General features: G+C 35.0%; 1 protein-coding gene across 1 annotated transcript; it reads left to right on the forward strand.

Annotated features, from left to right (window-relative positions):
- The first annotated feature begins 5,690 nt into the window (after positions 1 to 5,690).
- On the forward strand, positions 5,691 to 9,102 carry LOC145167258 (uncharacterized). Its single transcript, XM_079086393.1, has 7 exons — positions 5,691 to 6,148; positions 6,349 to 6,511; positions 6,634 to 6,834; positions 6,906 to 7,148; positions 7,348 to 7,495; positions 7,804 to 8,032; positions 8,716 to 9,102. The coding sequence occupies exons 1-7, from the start codon at positions 5,839 to 5,841 to the stop codon at positions 9,048 to 9,050; spliced, it is 1,629 nt and encodes a 542-aa protein (XP_078942519.1). The 5' UTR covers positions 5,691 to 5,838; the 3' UTR covers positions 9,051 to 9,102.
- The last annotated feature ends 9,001 nt before the right edge of the window (positions 9,103 to 18,103 follow it).

Raw genomic sequence — 18,103 nt, forward strand, 5'->3', positions numbered from 1 at the left:
ACTTATGATTTCTTTGATATATAATATATGAGTTTTATGTGATTTAAAATGAAAATTTGGTTTTAAAATTTACATCGTTACATAATTATTCCTTTAAATAATTATATGTTTCTTTCGAAATGATAATGTGGTGTTTGTGACTCCTCAAACTATACCAATTATAGTTTATCTTGTTTGTTTGTTGAGACTATTTATATAAAATCGTTTATATAAATACATAGTAATGATCTTGTCTAGTTTCAAAATGAAGGTTAAACATCATATTTTTGGGATGTCACTCACAAAATAGTGAAATAACTAGAATGTACTCATTTTTGTTAGAAAAGCTATATTTTTGTAAAAAGCTTCCAAAAACCTTATAGTTTTACAAATCATAACTTTTCACATGATTTTTATAACATGGATCATGTTTTGTTTTGCAAAACTAATATTTCACAAATAATTGTATAAAAGCTAGTAATAATCATATATTATGCAAATCATGGCTTATACTTTAACATAAAGATGAAATATGCAAGTATTTATATGATAAACAGTTTTGACTTGTATCCCCCCCCCCCCCTAAAACATGAAAATCTAGAAAATGTGGGAGTATGAACTCACCTTGAGTGGATTTGTGGGTTGTCTGAGGAGATGGTGTGAAGATCTTCAAGCCTAAACACTTGAATGAGGTTGATGAACTTCCTTGGAAATGATCTTATCCCAAAGGTTTTAACACATATTAATACGTGTAAATAATATGAAGCTAATATGAAAGTGTAATACAACACTAGATCAACAAGAAGAGCTTACCAAAATTACTAAGGACAAGCTTGGAGATTAAATTCTTGGAAACTTGGAATTGGATCTTAAGAGAAAATGGAGTTAATAGTATGAAGTAATGGAGAATGGTGGGGAGTTTGGGGTGTGTTCTGCCTTAGTTAAGAAAGAAGAGTTGAAATGATGCTTGCCTTGTTATCTGTTGTACAATTACTTTGATACATGTTGGGTGTTTTCGGCCTAGACGTGTTCTAGGTTGATGATTTCAGTCTAGGGGTGTTCTAGGGTGGGTGATTTCGGTTTTAAGCTTCTTGACTTTCAAGGTCCATTACAAACATGTTTTTCAATATATATATATATATATATATATATATATATATATATATATATATATATATATATATATATATATATATATGTATTAATCATACAAATGATTCCCTTATATATATATATATATATATATATATATATATATATATATATATGTATTAATCATACAAATGATTCCCTTTTGGCATTCATAGTTTTATTGCAACAAGATTGCGTTGTGACTTCACTTGTACACGGTTACAATTTAGACCTTGCTTGTTCCAAAATTTTCCAGTTGTCACAAGCGCCAACCTGCCAAACCTCCTATCAACATGCATGTAACATACATAAAAATCATATATTAAATAATGGGTCCATCCCAACCCCAAGTGGATGCTATGGGTGAACTCATAGTCTTACAGTCACATCTTGCCATGGGCCAAATCATGGTCTTAACTTGTACAAGTGCCAGGGAGCAGATCATGGTTTTCCATACCATTGTCAGGGGCCAAATCCTGATCTTCCATGAAAATGCCAAGGGCCACATCCTGGTCTTTCATACAAATGCCATGGGCCATGGTCTTTCATACGATTCATAGAGTCATACGTAGTTAGAGATCATATAGACAATCGAACAGATGATTCACCCGAGGGCGAACAATCAGACAAGAACATCACAATCAGGTATTAGACCAAGAGTTTTCAGGCTATCCAACTTCAACTATATAGAACCAAATCTATCATTACCACATAATCATGTAACATAGACACATAACATAAAGTATTATATTACATTCCCTTGGTAACAACCCTTCTCTAGTTACTCTGCCATTGACCATTTCTTTAAGTCCTTCATTTGTTAAACATACATAATCCAAATAATTGGCCTTCCCCGGATACCTTAACCAAGCATAACTCCTAACAGTATCATGAGATCAACAGGCAAGACCCTACCGGTCTAACATACCATGACACCAAGTGTTCTAACTGCACATGCACAACAAGGAGTTATCCTAGTCAACTAGCATACTTCTACCCTAACAACACATCTATCCTACCAGGCAAAGGCTATAAAACGATACACATGGCTTAATGAGAAACTCACCTGAACTAAATAACCATAGAAGCACAACAACATTCTTACACCTTGCACTGCTTAATCCTGTGAACCAGCTATCGCCAAAAGAGATAAATCCTCAATCAACAATCCAAATCCTCTAAGTTTGACCCCAAGTCAAACTGGTCAAAAGTCAACGGCCAAGCAAGTCAACGCTCACCACGGCGTGGAGACCTCTTAGCCATGTCGTGGGCATGTTAGGACAAAAACGACGACATACATGACATCTTCACGTCGTGGGCATGTCCGGACATAACAAAGACGAGGTTGGACTCCAGTATGTTGTGGGCATTCCTTGGCCACGTCGTGGCCACTGAAAGATTCTATAATTCTTCATTAAGAGCTTAATCCTTACAGATCAAGGCTCAAAACTTCAAATCTAATCCTTCTCTTTAACTTAATGGATAAAGTTTCCAACTTTATCCATTACGACCTCACTCCAAAGCAATATCTACAACCCTAGTCCATTAAGCCCTTAATATGACCAAAACTCTCAAACTAAGACCTTTTTCTTACTTAACAGAAGTCCATGACCATAAGAATGTTATCTTAAGCTTTGGAATTCCTCAAACTCCAAGAACATCCAATAATAGGACCAAAACCAACCAATAATGACCAACAACATAATCTCAAAAGAACAAGGTCAAGATGCAATCTTTTTACCTCAAAAGGTCCAGAAACTTGAAGAAAATGGTGGATCTAGTCTTTCTCAATGCTTCCTTTCACCAAGAAGGAATTCCTTTCTTCACAAGCTTCACCAAATCAGAAGAACAACTTCAATACCAAGTGAACAAGCTCTTAATATTCCATGGAGGCTAGGGTTTCAAAATGGAGAGGTGGATGATAAAGGAGATGCCCTAAACCAAGAGTTAGAGCCTTTAAATATGGGGGAAACCCTAAAAATTATGGGCTTGGGCTGCAACAGCTACCATGTCGTGGCCAACACCTTGCCACACCGTGGAAAATGATCCAAACACGCTCTTCACTAGATTGCCATGCCATGACGTGGTCATCAACCCACCATGTCGTGGCATCTGGTTTTTCTCCAAAAACCATAACTTTGGCTCATCCAAGACTTCGGCTGATCCATTATGGAAAACGAAAGTTACAGAACACATGAATATGAATTGAACTAATGTAAATCGAATATGAACATATGAATAATGAAGTAACAAATAAAAATATAATAAAAAATTGTTCTAAATTGAACTAACAGATTCAATAAAAATTTGTTATAAAATAACACCAAACTATTCTATTATTCAATTTATAACTATGAATTAGTTGAATATGAAATTCATCTTCCATGTCAAGACTTAAATGTTCTTCATCTCCAAATCGATTAAATTCACCTTAGAGTATGCAATGACCATCTTCAGGTCTTTGAATCTAGTCGTTATTTTTCTTCATCTTCCTGCAATTTAAATTCAAGATGATGTTGAAAGTTGAACATATAGATGTATATGAGAGTTGAAGAAGAAGAAGAAGATAGTAATTTATATAAATTCAAGATATAATTGACATCTTGAACATGTTGAAGATGTATTTGAAAGTTGAAGAACATAGTAATGTGTACAAATTCAAGATGTAGTTTAAAGTTGAACATATTCAAGTGTGTATAATTAGGTTTGCTGTTGGTTTTCAGAAAACTCATCGCCTTCCTCTTTTTTTTTTGTCAAAAACTCCATCTTCTTCGTTTGCACTAAATTGGGGTTTTATAATTTTGAAATTTCAAGATTTGGATGGCTTATCGATGTAAATTAGCTAAGTTAGGGTAATGATAGTTTGGTTTTTTCTAATATGAAATACATTGAATAACTTCTAAACTGTTTATTGATTTTGTTTAGGGATTTGGTTTCTTTATTTTTAACATTCTATGGTTTCGGTGGCGGTGGTGATTATGTGTGTTGAATATAGCGACATTGATGAGTGTGTGTGTGTGTGTTTAATCAACAATTACTTCAGATTTAGGTAAAAATGCTTTAGCTTTCACGAGTGAGCGTGTATGTATTTAATAAAAAGATGCTTCAGATTTGAATCCAACTACAATTTCATTCATGAGTTCATCTTGGAGTAAAAATGCTTCAGATTTGGTGTTCATTGTATGCTTTCGATAAACAGAAAGAAATTTTTTTGGCTAAGTCATACGTGTGACTGGTTCATTCATGAGTTCATCGTGAAACCTAGAAAAAAGTTTGGTGGTAAATCTAGCAAATGACTATGAATGTCAACGTGGTGGGTTCGGCGTGGGGCATGGTTTCCCAAACCCGCCCCGAATCTTTCGGGTATCTTATCGGGGCGCCCCATAGGGTTTTGGGTTTTTCCTTTGGGTTTCGGGTATTTATCGGGTTTACAACAATTCATACAAAATCTTTATTCCGTTTTAGGGTACCCCGATATATTATAAAAAATATGTGTTCTAGTCTCCCTTTTAAATTAAAAATATGATGCATCACTTTAATAATATAACTGGACGTTATATTAAAGTTTAGTGTAATACGTCAAAATATAAAAAATGATCATTCACATCAGATTCTTAATAACTAAAAAGATTATCCACAGTAAGTATTTTATTTTTGAGTGCATATAATTAACATCAAAATGATTCAAACTTTATATATATATATATATATATATATATATATATATATATATATATATATATATATATATATATATATATATATATATATATATATATAATCGAGGCGGGGCGGGTCGGGGCGAGGATAACTCACTCCTTGCCCCAAACCCGATAACGACCCGTTATCCGACCCGAAATGATCGGGTTTCGGGTTTCCCTATCGGGTTCAGGCTTTTTTGCCATCCCTACAAATGTGTGTGAGAGAGAGAGATGTGTCTGTTTCTTTTTAATTATTAAACTAGGTATGAGACTCATGTATTACATGAGTTTATTTAAAAGAAAAAACTAAATATAAAATTTTAAATATTTGGGAAGTTTGAATTAATAAAGAAAAATGAGAAAAATATTGAATTGTAAAAATTAAAGTGTTTTTTTCTCTAAATTTAAACAATTAATTTAGATAAATAAATAAAAGAAATTAATGAAGATTTAACTTAGTAATTTTGAAATTAAAAGGAAATTTTATCAAGGAAATTAATATGCATTTATTATTGAATTTAAATACTATGTGAAATTTAATAAAATAGAAAAATCATAAAATAACATGTGAAATAAAAATTAATTCAAAATAATCACAAAATCACATTTGTCAAATTGACAAAAAAAACATTCTTTTATTAAAATAGATATAAAAAAATATAAAAATTATATATATAATAGTTTTTTTAGTTTAGACAAAGACCAAAACTACAAATAAATTTTGTGACGTTACATCCACTTCTTAAAAAATTAGATCTTTTACATACTAACATTTTTACAGTTTTGTTTATTGAAAATGTTAAACTACAAGATCTGGACAAAAGCCACCGACAGTAAATGAAAAAATAAAAAAAATTGTTAAAACAGTGAGAAATTCCATGATGTATAACGAGGGGGAGATGCATCGTGTTCCGTATCTGGAGCCGAGATGTTTTTATGTGCTTTTGGATCGAATCGTATCTAAATCCAACAAGGGCCTCGTTTTACGTCATCCATCCGACAGCATCTCCTCCGTTCCTCGGTGAAGATGCGGTGGTTGTTAGTTGGTAGATCAAGGAGGAAGCCGGTGTCACTCCACTGCCTTCTCATCGCGTCTGCAGCTTTCACCGGTATCGGCATCTTATTCCTCACTCTCCGCTCTCTCGACGATCCGACTCCGTCATCATTCACCACACACCACTTCACTACCACCGTCACTCAACCGGAAGATGAAAAGCAAATAACAAAAACCAAAGGATGCGCTACGGTGGAAGAGATGGGCGATGATTTCCGAGGTGGATTTCTTGAGCAGAGTCTCCGCGTTAGAAATATCATTCAACGTCACTTCGATCTTAACGGTATCCGATTAAACTTCCTTCTACTTACCTTTAAATCGTTAAAAATTCACATCGGTGCTTCAATAGCTTCACTTTGAATCGTGAATTCATCATCGATTTGCTGCAATACACATTTGATTTTAGAAATTCAAACCTACTACTCTCAGATTGAATTAACATGTGTGTCATGGAATTCAAACTGTTATTATTACAATTGCCAGGTGCTGCTAGAATCCGAGGTCTTCCTCCAGCGGAATTCTGCAGACAAAGATTTGTGATTGCAAAAGCATCAGAAGCAGGTTTTGGAAACGAAATGTACAAGATTCTAACAGCAGCAGTATTGAGTGTAATCTTGAACCGATCACTGATAATTGGACAAACCAGGCATATTGGTTCTATCTCAATCCTTTCTATAATTCAATTCAATATACACATTTTACATTTTTACCCTCTTATATATGGATGCTTGTAGATGAATCTAATAAAGTAATAATAAATTCTTACAGAGGAAAATACCCTTTTGGGGAGTACATATCGTATACCAATACTGCTTTTACCCTGAATGAAGTCAAACATCTATGGAGACAAAACGGATGTTTGACCACTTACGGGAAGCATTTGGTTATGAGAATTGATGATTTTCAAAGGCCATTAAAGACAAATGTTCTTTGTAGCAATTGGAGGGAGTGGGAAGAGCCTATAATATGGTAAAATTACGAAACCGTCCTTTACTTTATGCTTGTTTATAAGTTTTTTGAATTTTGGGATATGCTTGCAGGTTCCAGAATACTACAGATGCAGTGGCAGCTCAATTTTTTTTAAAGAATGTTCATGTTGAGATGAGAAAGGCTGCTTCTGAGCTCTTTGGGCAACCTGAAAACACTCATAGGCCTAATGTGTTTGGGGAGTTAATGAGAATTCTCATATCTCCTACAGAAAAAGTAAAGCAAGCTGTTGATTTTGTTCTTGGTGGAGGGTTGGATCCTGATATTACATTGCATATGAGAATGCTTATGAACAGGTGCCTAAATTGCACTTTTAGTTATACAAAATTGGTAAAAAAAAAAAAAAAAAAAAAGTGAGACATTGTTGAATAAACTGGAAAAAGTATGAAATGTTGTTGTGTGATTACACATTTAACCCTAATAATTCCAATCCTCATGGAACTAGCCATGCATACCATGCTTCTTGTTTGACATTTGAAATCTGGTTTTTTTCAGATCTGTGAGAGCATTACAAGCAGCATTGGATTGTACAAGAAAAGTGATGCAGAATGCACAATTAGGTTCCAGACCTAGGTTGGTTTTAGTTTCAGACACACCCTCATTGGTGGAGGATGTGAAATTAAATTTTGATAGTTTTGCAGAGGTAATTAATTGTTTGAAGTTTTTTTTTTCTCTTTTACACTGCATTTGTCAAAAAAGACTGGACTGGATGGGACTAGACAAGCTTTCTAGGACTATCTTTGATGATGAGGATGAGGAAGATATTCTTGTTGGAGTCCGTGTCCCATCTTTTTTGGGTGGGATAAAAAATTTCATGCCAAACACAGTTTCAATCTAATGCATGCCAAACACAGTATAACTTGTTCAGTTCTATGTAACAAAATGTGAGTATGTGTTGAAGATCAATTAAATGTTTTTTGTCCGTTGTAATTTATTTATGGTTTTTTGCAGGTTGTTCATTTTGACTATGAAAGTTATGATGGAGAATTAAGTGGCCAAAACGGTTTGCATAATTTAAATTTTAGGACAAAGGATTGGGGACCCGCACCCAGATGGGTTGCATTTGTCGACTTTTTTCTCGCATCACGTGCCAGGCAAGCGGTAATTTCTGGTGCCCACAGACGTGTTGGGACAACCTACGTACAGTTGATTGCTGCCTTAGCCGCTGCAAATTCAGCCGGTATTTACCATCATTTAGGCTGCGTTTGTGATACAGGACAAGACTGGACTGGACAAGTTTTCTAGGTCCCTTTGCGATGATGACAATGAGGGGTATTCTTGACTTTTGCACACACAAGATATTTGTTAGGCAAATGGTCTCAAAGATTCCCAACAACCGGCCTAATGAAAATAATAGAGAAATAACAACACAAGAATATATGTGAAAACTCCAAAACCAGAGAAAAATCATAGGCCTTGTCAAAACAATTCACTATATGACAAATTTTTACAATCACATAAGCTAATCTCAAAGCCAACACCCAATTACACCTATACCCTCGAAAGATTTAATTCACACTTTTTACACTCTAAAACAAGCTGAAACTAAGAATCGAATACGTAAAATGTACTTTGCTTTAGGGCAATTTGAAAACAAAATCTTGGGTTTCTTTTTTAGTCACAGAGCCCACTCCACCTTTTCTACTACGGAATTTATGGGACAATTACTCTGGTATTTAAGTCAAGTTTTAACAAGATCGACAACGAGTCACTGTTCTACCTTTTTTTATAGGACAAAAAATAACAATTTTTGTCTTATTGACATCATGCGTGATACATAGTATAACCTATTCAGTTAAGCGTAACAAACCAAGCTTTAGAAACCGTGTCTTTTTCTGTAGCTAACAGACTTTTTTGTGGCAGATAATGTTGGTGGTAATTCGAGTTTCTCATTCTTCAGTAGTTTTCAGAGTACTCTAATTTCGGAAGGATTGAGTAATCAAGTAGGTTGGGGGCATATTTGGAATAGATTTTCAGGTCCCTTAAGTTGTGGAAACCAAACGAATCAATGTGCTTACACACCGTTGTTACCTTCTGCGTGGTGGGATGGTTTGTGGCAATCGCCTAGTCTTCGGGATATCCGTAAAATGGAAGCTTATGGCATTCGATTATCTGGATTTGGTACAGTTGATGAAAATCAACTTCTTTCTTTTTGTAACACTAGGAAAGAATTTCGGAAATTCATTACACTTGTATAAATGTATTTTTTTTTCGAGTTTAATGAAAAGTGACATCAGGATATTCTATTTACAGTTTGGTATAAGTTTAATTCTTGTTATTTATGTTTGTTATTTTATTTTTGGTTTATATTTGGAATACGTGAATGATATGTTTACACTTTTTGATTGACTTTTAATCGTTAAATATTTGGATATATTTAACTTTTATATATAAAGACAATAGAAAAAGGTTGTTTTTCGTCGTCAAAGTTTCTTAGAAAGTCTATGCGTTAGGGGGTAAAAATAAAGTTTCCCATATATTGCTGCTAGATGCATTCAGAGGTTTTAAAATGTGCATAATATATGCCCAACTTCAAAGTTGCCTAGAATGATGGAAAATAGAGAACGGTAGAGATAAGTTGTGTATAGAGGAGAAGCTGCAAATATTATTTGCAATTTTATTAGAGGCACTTGATGCCCTTTAAATTAGGGGTGAGCGTGTTTGGACACCCGAATCTGGAACCGATTGGTTTACAAGAAGAGGCCAGGTTATCGCTTATTAGTATTGTCCAAATTTAGTTTTTTACCGGTTCGATCCAACCGGTTTCGGGTAGAAAGCGGTTTTGAACCGGAACTTTAAAATGATTTTTTTGTATTCAATGAAATTTTAAAACATGTATATCTCATTCGTTTGAATTTGAATTGACATGTGGTTTTTTACTGAGTGTAGTTTAGAGTTTATAAATGATTTTAAACTATAGTTTTGTTAATTTTGGTTTCATATTCAATAAATTACAGTTTCCCGAAGTCGGGATATCAAAACATGAAATTTTCAGCTTTTCAACTTATTTATTTATTTATTTATTTTGTATTCTATGAAAATTTTAAAATATGTATATCTCATTCGTTCAAAGTCGGATTGACATACGGTTTTTTCAGCATGTGGTTTAGAGTTTGTGCATATTTTGGACTATAATTTTGTCATATTTGGTTTCATATTCAATGACTTATAGTCCCCAAAAGTCGGGATAAATAATCATAAAGTATTTCTTGTATCTAAAATAAAGACTTAAACTAAAAATTCTATTTCGAATATAAAATGAACAATCAAACCCAAAAATTACCACTTACCTCTGAGAGGCTTAGTGAGTAATCACAACACTCACCCATTATGCAGATCATATGCATTTTTACAGCGCACACATAAACATCAAGGCATAATCACATAAAATTGTACACAGAACATATGATATCATACATAACCCCAGTCAACTAGATTCCCTAAGGGGCTAGTCTCTACTTGACCTAATATTACTGTAACGCCTCAAAAATCACAACCAATTTAAACTTTTCAAAACAACTCATTTACTATTAAAAGTGTTTACAAAACCATTGTTTCCAAATTATTATTTAAAATCAGAGTTTCCCAAGATCAACAACATAAAATTAGGATGTGTACGGTCACACATTCGTCTTCCCATGATCCTCGGAAGTACCTGAAACCATAACCCAAAAACTGTAAGCCGAAACTTAGTGAGTTTCCCCAAAGTACCACCACATAAACATAACAAACAACAACATGTATAAATGAGTGTTCAGCCTGACTGGACTGCCTCGTAGGGCCTACAGCCTATCTGGACCGCTCTCGAGCCTTCGGCATGACTGGACCGCCCCACAGGGCCTACAGCCTACCCGGACCGCTCGCCGAGCCTTCAGCTTGACTGAACCGCCTCGTAGGGCCTACAGTCTATCCGGACCGCCCCAGGTGTCTTGGCCTTCAGCACAAAGCAGGACCGCCTCAACCCAACCATACATAACATGTCGACATATACATAACAGATAAACAGATCACCACCGCATGCTAACATCTTATATATCAGGATACAAATCTAACAGATCACTACAACATAACATCATATATTCCATGATACAGATCTAACAGATCACTACAACATAACAACATACGGTAAACAAGGATATCAATTCAATGAGCCGACCTTGGTGCCTTCGACCCGTAAGTACAGTGAGGAAAACTCATCTCTCAATCTGAACAATAGCTGATGAGGTTCCGACTCCGAATCTCAGCTCTGACTGTCACCTATCCATCCAAATGACCAATTCTCAAACACAATCCAAAATACCCAAAATACCCCTAGGTCAAACTTGGTCAACCCTGGTTAAAGTCAACAGTCAAGGTCCCAAAAGTCAATATCCCTTCCCAGCGGAGTACGCCCTGCATACCAAGAGAGTACGCCCAGCGTACTCTAATATTGACCAAAATGTGAGGCGCTGACCGCGTACGCGCAGCGTACCTCAAGGTACGCCTAGCGTACGTAGCCCAGTCCCAAAACTCCATTAAGAGCTTATTCCATTAAGCCATTCCATCCAAAACTCATATCCAAACCCAAAATGGTGTCCTAAGTAATAAAGTTTCAAACTTTATGACATTACATGGCTATTAAGTGCTTAATGTCTAAAACCCTATGTTCTTAACCCAATAAGACCATCTAACACATGCATGGGTTACATACAACACTCAAGATCATATTTTTATGGTTCATAATAGCTCCATAATGGATAAAGTTTCCAACTTTATCCATTAGAATGGTCCCAACAAACAAGATCTAGTCTTTAAGTCTCAAAAGGTCCCAAAAAGTGCATCTTTTCAACTTAATCCATTAAGTCCAGGTCTCTAACCTTTAGATCTAAATCAAAATGATGTTTAGATAGATAAAGTTTCCAACTTTATCCATAACAAGGTCACTGACTTTCAAGATCTAAACTTTATGCACTTAAAGTGACCAAAAGTTCATAAACACCCAAAACTAGCTAGATCTAATAATTTCATCATCAAGATTCAAACTTTATACCTCTAGAAGAAAGATCAAGGTGAACAAAGTCTGGATCTACAAGCTCCAATGCAACCAACACTTCTTCAATGAGTTCCTTCTTCTCCAAGGTGCACCAAGAGCACTCCAAAGCACTTAAAAACACCATCTTTTTACTCACAAGGCTTAATCTAGGGTTAGAGTTTCAACAGAGGGTGTTAGAGAAGTAGAAGCTGAGAATGGAATGGGTTTGGGGAAGTTAAGGAGCTTAAAAAGGGCTCAAACCACGAAAATAGGGTTTGGGCACTTATCACATACGCCAACAGTACTCAATTTACGCCCAACGTACTCAGGCATACTCAATACGCCTAACGTACTCAATTTACGCCCAACGTACGCGGCTGACCCAAAAATCGTCCTAACTTCAAACGGCCATAACTTCTTCGTTCCAACTCCGTTTTCGACGTTCTTTATATCCACAAAAAGGTATTGAAGAGTTATGAAATATTATCTGAATATCTTGGACTAAATACTTCTCAAACAAAAATCCATATTTCACGCAAGAACCCGGATTATGACTTTTCCCTTTCTACCCTTCGGCCCAGAACACAATTTAAGGGTATAATCTCTTAACTATTATTACCTCCTTCCATCAGGACTAAACTTTGCCTCCTTAAGGCCCAAAACCTCTTACAATCGACTTCCGGTCCATGGCTTAGAAATGACATGAAACAGGATGTTACAATTCTCCCCCACTTAAATTAGATTTCGTCCTTGAAATCAGCTCTCGCTTCCGCTTCCCGATGGAATCCCTAGCCAAAAACCCGTAGATTTGATCGATACTAAACCTCCTCGGCCAGTCGTCGTCATGCTAATCCCGCATATAGATGTTGGATTAATGTCTAAGTCCATAACTATATTTGGTATGTACTTGACCCGACCCGGCATGGTCCATTTGGGTTGCACTTCACCGACACAATTTATATGGATAGTCTTTTGAGAATAGTATATTTATGATTTATATTAATATATTATAAGTTCTAATATATTAATATATAATCATATTATTTAATTAGTATTGATCAAGAATTAATTTATAATTAATTAAGTGATCAAAAAGAACTAATTAAATATGGACTCTAGTGGTAGTTCATAAAATGTGTTTTTGTAACTTGTCCTCAAGTTACATAAAAGGTCACATTTATGAATCTTAAAACTCATAAAAGTGTCATAGGTTACATAAAAAAAATGAAGAGTCTTTTTCATTAAATAGTATTATGACTCCATAACTTGTCCTCAAGTTATGAATGTTTAAGAGTCACTTCTTTAAAAGTGTTATTAAAGAATAAGAGGTTACATAAAAAATGAAGAGTCTTCATTTTAATGAACCATTAAACTCATAAGTTATGAAATGAAAAGTTTTGAATAGTTTCAAAAACTTGCCCTCAAGTTTTGGAATTTGTAAAGTTTTCACTTATGAATACTTTAATTCCAAGTTAAGCCCTTAGAATTTTAAAAGTTAAAATTCAACCCTTATACTTTATAATATTATAAGTTAATAATATATATATATATATATATATATATATATATATATATATATGTATAAGAGTAAAGTCGTCTTACCATTAGTAGGCCTCATTCACGAAGCCGGTCTATAAGGGGGGTATAAGGTTACTGCCTATAAAATGGCAGTTTAATGGGTGTCCACTCTCACCCACCGCTTCCTTGACCGGTGGAGGGTCGTTAGCCGAACGGGTAGGACAAGGACTATAATTCTCCCTTCATTAAAAGTATTAATGATAAATACTAAGTAACTAAACTCTTAATAATACCCAATCTTAGTTACTTAGGAAAATGTGAATTTGGTGCTAACCCATGAAATTACACTTTGCACTTTGCTTAAGTCAGTTAGTGGAGCATGTGTGGTTAACCGGCACACTAGCTTGATTTAACAAGGTAGGCAAAGGGTAACTTAATGTTTATCATAGTATCGGTGGAGCGTGTGTGGTTAACCGGCACATCGATTGAGGGGTAAATATTAAGGGTACCAAGTATATTTGCATGGTTATTCACACCTTGTTTTGTGATCCTCGACATCCCAGTCACAAAACGTGAAGGGCACACTCGAGATTGAAACATGCCTTTGAAAAGTTCAATGAATCTCAAAAGAATCTAGGAGTTTCAAAACCAATTAAAACCTAATAATACATTTCGTTTATCTTGGTGGAAATTGGTGAATCGTCATTCACCTACCTTCAAATATTTTATAGCTTGGATTACGGCATCCCTCTTCCAAGTTATAAAATAGTTTGCTGGGTCCTAGCCTTAATATTTCATATTGGGTGTTATATTAAGGACTTTAGATCAACTATCTTGAATATCTCCCAAAAAGATGTCTGGTTCAGACATCTATGATCCTCCCAAATCTCTTGGAACTTCACTTCCTCCACCTCCTCCAACTATTATCCGTAACCCACAAGTTCAAGGTCATTCAAGCCCTATTGGCAAGCAAGGTCTATGTGTGATCGTATCTTGGAGATGAAGTCACATATTGACAAGCCGGGAGAGTTGGGTGTCAAACTCTTGAGAAAGTTGGTGGTTCAATCACTTTCTAAGTGACATAGTGAATTCCTTTGGGACTACTATGAAACAGACTATGACATGACCCTTAATGATCTTATCTATTTGCTTGGTGCTGCTGAATCAGCAATAATTTGGAGCACTGGGAGAGCAAATTTGATTAGTAGATCAACTTCCCAAACTACCATGGACATTGACAGTGGTAACGGATATCTAGAAAAGCCTTCTCTTCCCAAGTAAAGGGATTGACCATAGTCAACTAGGTTGACCAAATGGTAAAGAGAAAGGCTAAGTCTGTGATAGTCCCATGTACCATTCCCAAAGAGTCCCTATGTTTCTCTTGCCAAAGGAAGGGGCATTGATTGCGAAGCGGCCTATTTACCTGAAAGATCATAAGGTTGATCAAGTCAAGAAGATTGACTCTACTTCAGGTAAAGTCCACTATCTAACTCTGTTAAGTTTCTATTCTGAGATTCTTGTTACATGATGTGACTGGGTCACATGTTGATGTTTTAAGAATCAAAGAAAAGTGAAGAAACTTAAAGGAAGTTTATGCTGATTCTGATCGCGAAGATGGATCTCGATCGCATGGTTCTGTGATCAGAATTTTGAGCTGTTGCTTAGGAGTTATGATATATTGCTTAGGAATAGATAACAACAAAGTTTTTCATGTGCTTTTGCACTGTAAGGATAATTTTTCCGCAAAGTTTTTAAAATAAAAGGAAAAAAAATTTGATTTTATTTATTTTAAAATATCCTTACAATGGCATTTGTGAAAAGGAAAAAAAATTGTTGCTTATATGATTCCATTAATAGCAAGAGTGGAAATATGAATTTGATTCTTTCATTTGTGGTAGTGTCTAAATTTTCCAAATAAGGAAAGATTCTCATCACCCAAGTTTCAGTTGGATAGAAACTTGGAATCATGCAAGTTGTATAGTATGATGAATGAGAACTTTCAAGCATTGGAAAATTAAGACTAATTACTTGTTCACATGGATGTGTGAGTCAAGTAAAGGACTAAGGGATCGAGTACACATTCTTGTGTACTGATCAAGCCCACCATAAATGTAACTTGAGTGACATATCTTAAAGAAGGTTTATTAACACTAGTGAAATGTAAGAGTAAAAGGTTTTCTACTCTTGTACATTTGAATTTGGTAAGTTGTGATGTTTTGGATAAAACAGAGACCAACTTAGGCCAATTGTGTTAAGTGTTTGTCTTGATTAGAATCCACACTATCTCTTGAATATTTGGCAAGAAAGTCTTATAGGTCAAGGAGACAGTGGGAGTCTAAAAGATCCTGAAAGGGTTTCAAGAAGTAATGAAGAATAAAACATGTATTTCATCACTAGCACACAACTAGAGGTTTATAACCTATCGTGTTGACATTTTTGTGCCCATTCCAGTTAAGTTGGCTATACATTTGAGTTCTACATGTTGTCAATTGTTTGCATAGCTACTTGGAAGCAATGGCAAGCCCTTGAGCTGCCAGGTGGCAAGAAGTTAAGATTGCACAAGTTCAATCCATATGAGTTAGGATTTGTCACTAACCTAGTCTTGTGATTATGGTTTGACAAATTCACATGGATAAGAACACATACAGCATAAAATCTAAGTGTCATAAGGTTTCTCTCCGATTCATGAAAATGATGGTGAGGAAATTCTTTCACTAAGTAGATTTTAATTAGATAGCAATTGTGATATTTGCAGTTCTCAAAGTCGTTAGTGGAGCGTGCGTGGTTAACCGGCACACTAACATTGACTTATGAGAAATGGCAAAAGGTCTAAACAATTGAGACTATGATTACGACATCCCTTTTCATAGTTCTGAAATTGTTTAGACGCACCTGTGTTCTATCTAAGATAAGGTGTATGATTTTGATAAAGTCTTATCAAAGCAATCTAGTATCAGAAATCTGAACTTTGGTAAGAATGTCAATAAAGTATTGACTTCTAGAGGTCCAGCTGTTTTCTGGATACATGTCAAAGCTAGTGGGAGCATAAGTGTTATGCTAATAATCATCATGTTAGTGGGAGCATGATAATTATGATAAGTATTGCAAGTTAGCAATGTTAATTATAGAAAACAAAAGTTTCAATTCGTGAGGTTGCAGGGGTTGAAAAAGTTGTTTTGCTATAATTAAGGGAGAGGAAATTATACTTCATTTCAATTCTAAAAAGCTTAGATTGAGTTTATAATCATTCTAAAGAGCTTATATTGAGATTTTAATCACCTTTAGTCAAGAATATATATATGAATTTCATGTTGGATTGGTTCAACTTAAGAAAATTCTATATATTGCGTTCTCAAAATTCGATTATGATTACGACATCCCTTTTCATAGTCAAATTTTGAGAATATGGCAAACAAAAAATTATTATGGCAAAAGACTGGTCTAGAACCATGTCTTTATGTGAAACATCATGAATCGTGTCCCATTTACTTTGGGTACAAGATCGATTTCATGTGCTATAATATTTATTCTTTCTGAATTTTCCAAATGCCTTAGGGCATTAAGGAGGAAATGTCTAGAATTGGATATGACTAAAGTGATTAAGCAATTGTCGAGGACAATCTAAGGTTTACCAAAGATTGGTTGCTCAAGGACAGTTGGAAGTATAGTGTTAATATTGGAAGGACCATATTGACATAGTCTGAAAAGAGGCAACTCTTGTTCAGAAGTGGTAGTCAAAATGGGAATATAGAGTTGTCTTCATAGGTGGAAGCAACCTGTGTAAGGTTAAAGAAACTTAATGCAAGAAGCATGTTCAAAGCAATGCGCTTTGAATTTGAAACATCGTTTCCATGGAATTGCTCTCCATTGGAATACTCTGTAATGATTGTTGCCAAGTCTTTGTGGCTTTGTGCATAATCATTACAAGAGGAACAGTGCATATAAGTTTAAAATCTAAACAGATTTCGATAAATGATAGGAATTTGGAATTCTTACATTTAAGACAAGGATTTGGGAGTGTGAAAAGAGAATCATTGAAATTATGTTCAATTGATCTAGTTCACAAAGAAAAGGATCATAGACAAACATAGAGTGCATACTTGGTGTATGGCAAAGCTATTGTTTAGAAAAACATAGTGTACATGCTTGGAGCATGAGACAACTAGTGTTTTTAATTCAGGTATAAAGTTGATAAAACCGAAACAATGAATAATGAGTAATCAGTATGGTGATAAATAAAAGTGGTCTATTTATATTCATAGGGTTTGATACCATATTTGATTCATTTATTCTTGTGTTTCACTTTGCATGTTTTGACTTCCATAATAACTAGGTTATTCTTCCGGAATGACTAAGTTATTCAAACCATCCACAGTCGGTCATATGTTGGAAGTAGATATGAATCAAGACTATCATGGGTTGGCTTGTAGAGGTCCAAGTTGGTGGACAAAGTTGTGCTACAACACTCATGAGTGCTCATAAGTTCTGAGTATTCGATTCAACCCGCGCTCATTTGAATCACTTCATGGATTTTATCACGAGTGATCATGAGACGATAATATCTTATATTCTTCAAACCTAGAGATATGAGTTGTTACTATGAGTTGGTTGTACATTGATTGCACGAAACCGCATTGGTAAATCGATGTTATAAAACGTGCCTTTGTGTATGATTCAACAAGTAATATAACAAGCCATATGAGTCGAAGTTTATCCATTCCT

This window comes from Lactuca virosa, chromosome 3 (genome assembly GCF_052849685.1).
Source record: "Lactuca virosa cultivar CGN04683 chromosome 3, Lactuca_virosa_CGN04683_v6, whole genome shotgun sequence".
NCBI lineage: Eukaryota > Viridiplantae > Streptophyta > Magnoliopsida > Asterales > Asteraceae > Lactuca > Lactuca virosa.

What these genes read in the sequence shown, in the direction of transcription:
- LOC145167258 (XM_079086393.1), top strand. Translation starts at nt 5,839, where the DNA reads ATGCGGTGGTTGTTAGTTGGTAGATCAAGGAGGAAGCCGGTGTCACTC. An exon ending in TGGGAAGAGCCTATAATATG is followed by an intron (nt 6,835 to 6,905) that starts GTAAAATTACGA and finishes ATATGCTTGCAG; the next exon opens with GTTCCAGAATACTACAGATG. An exon ending in ATGAGAATGCTTATGAACAG is followed by an intron (nt 7,149 to 7,347) that starts GTGCCTAAATTG and finishes GGTTTTTTTCAG; the next exon opens with ATCTGTGAGAGCATTACAAG.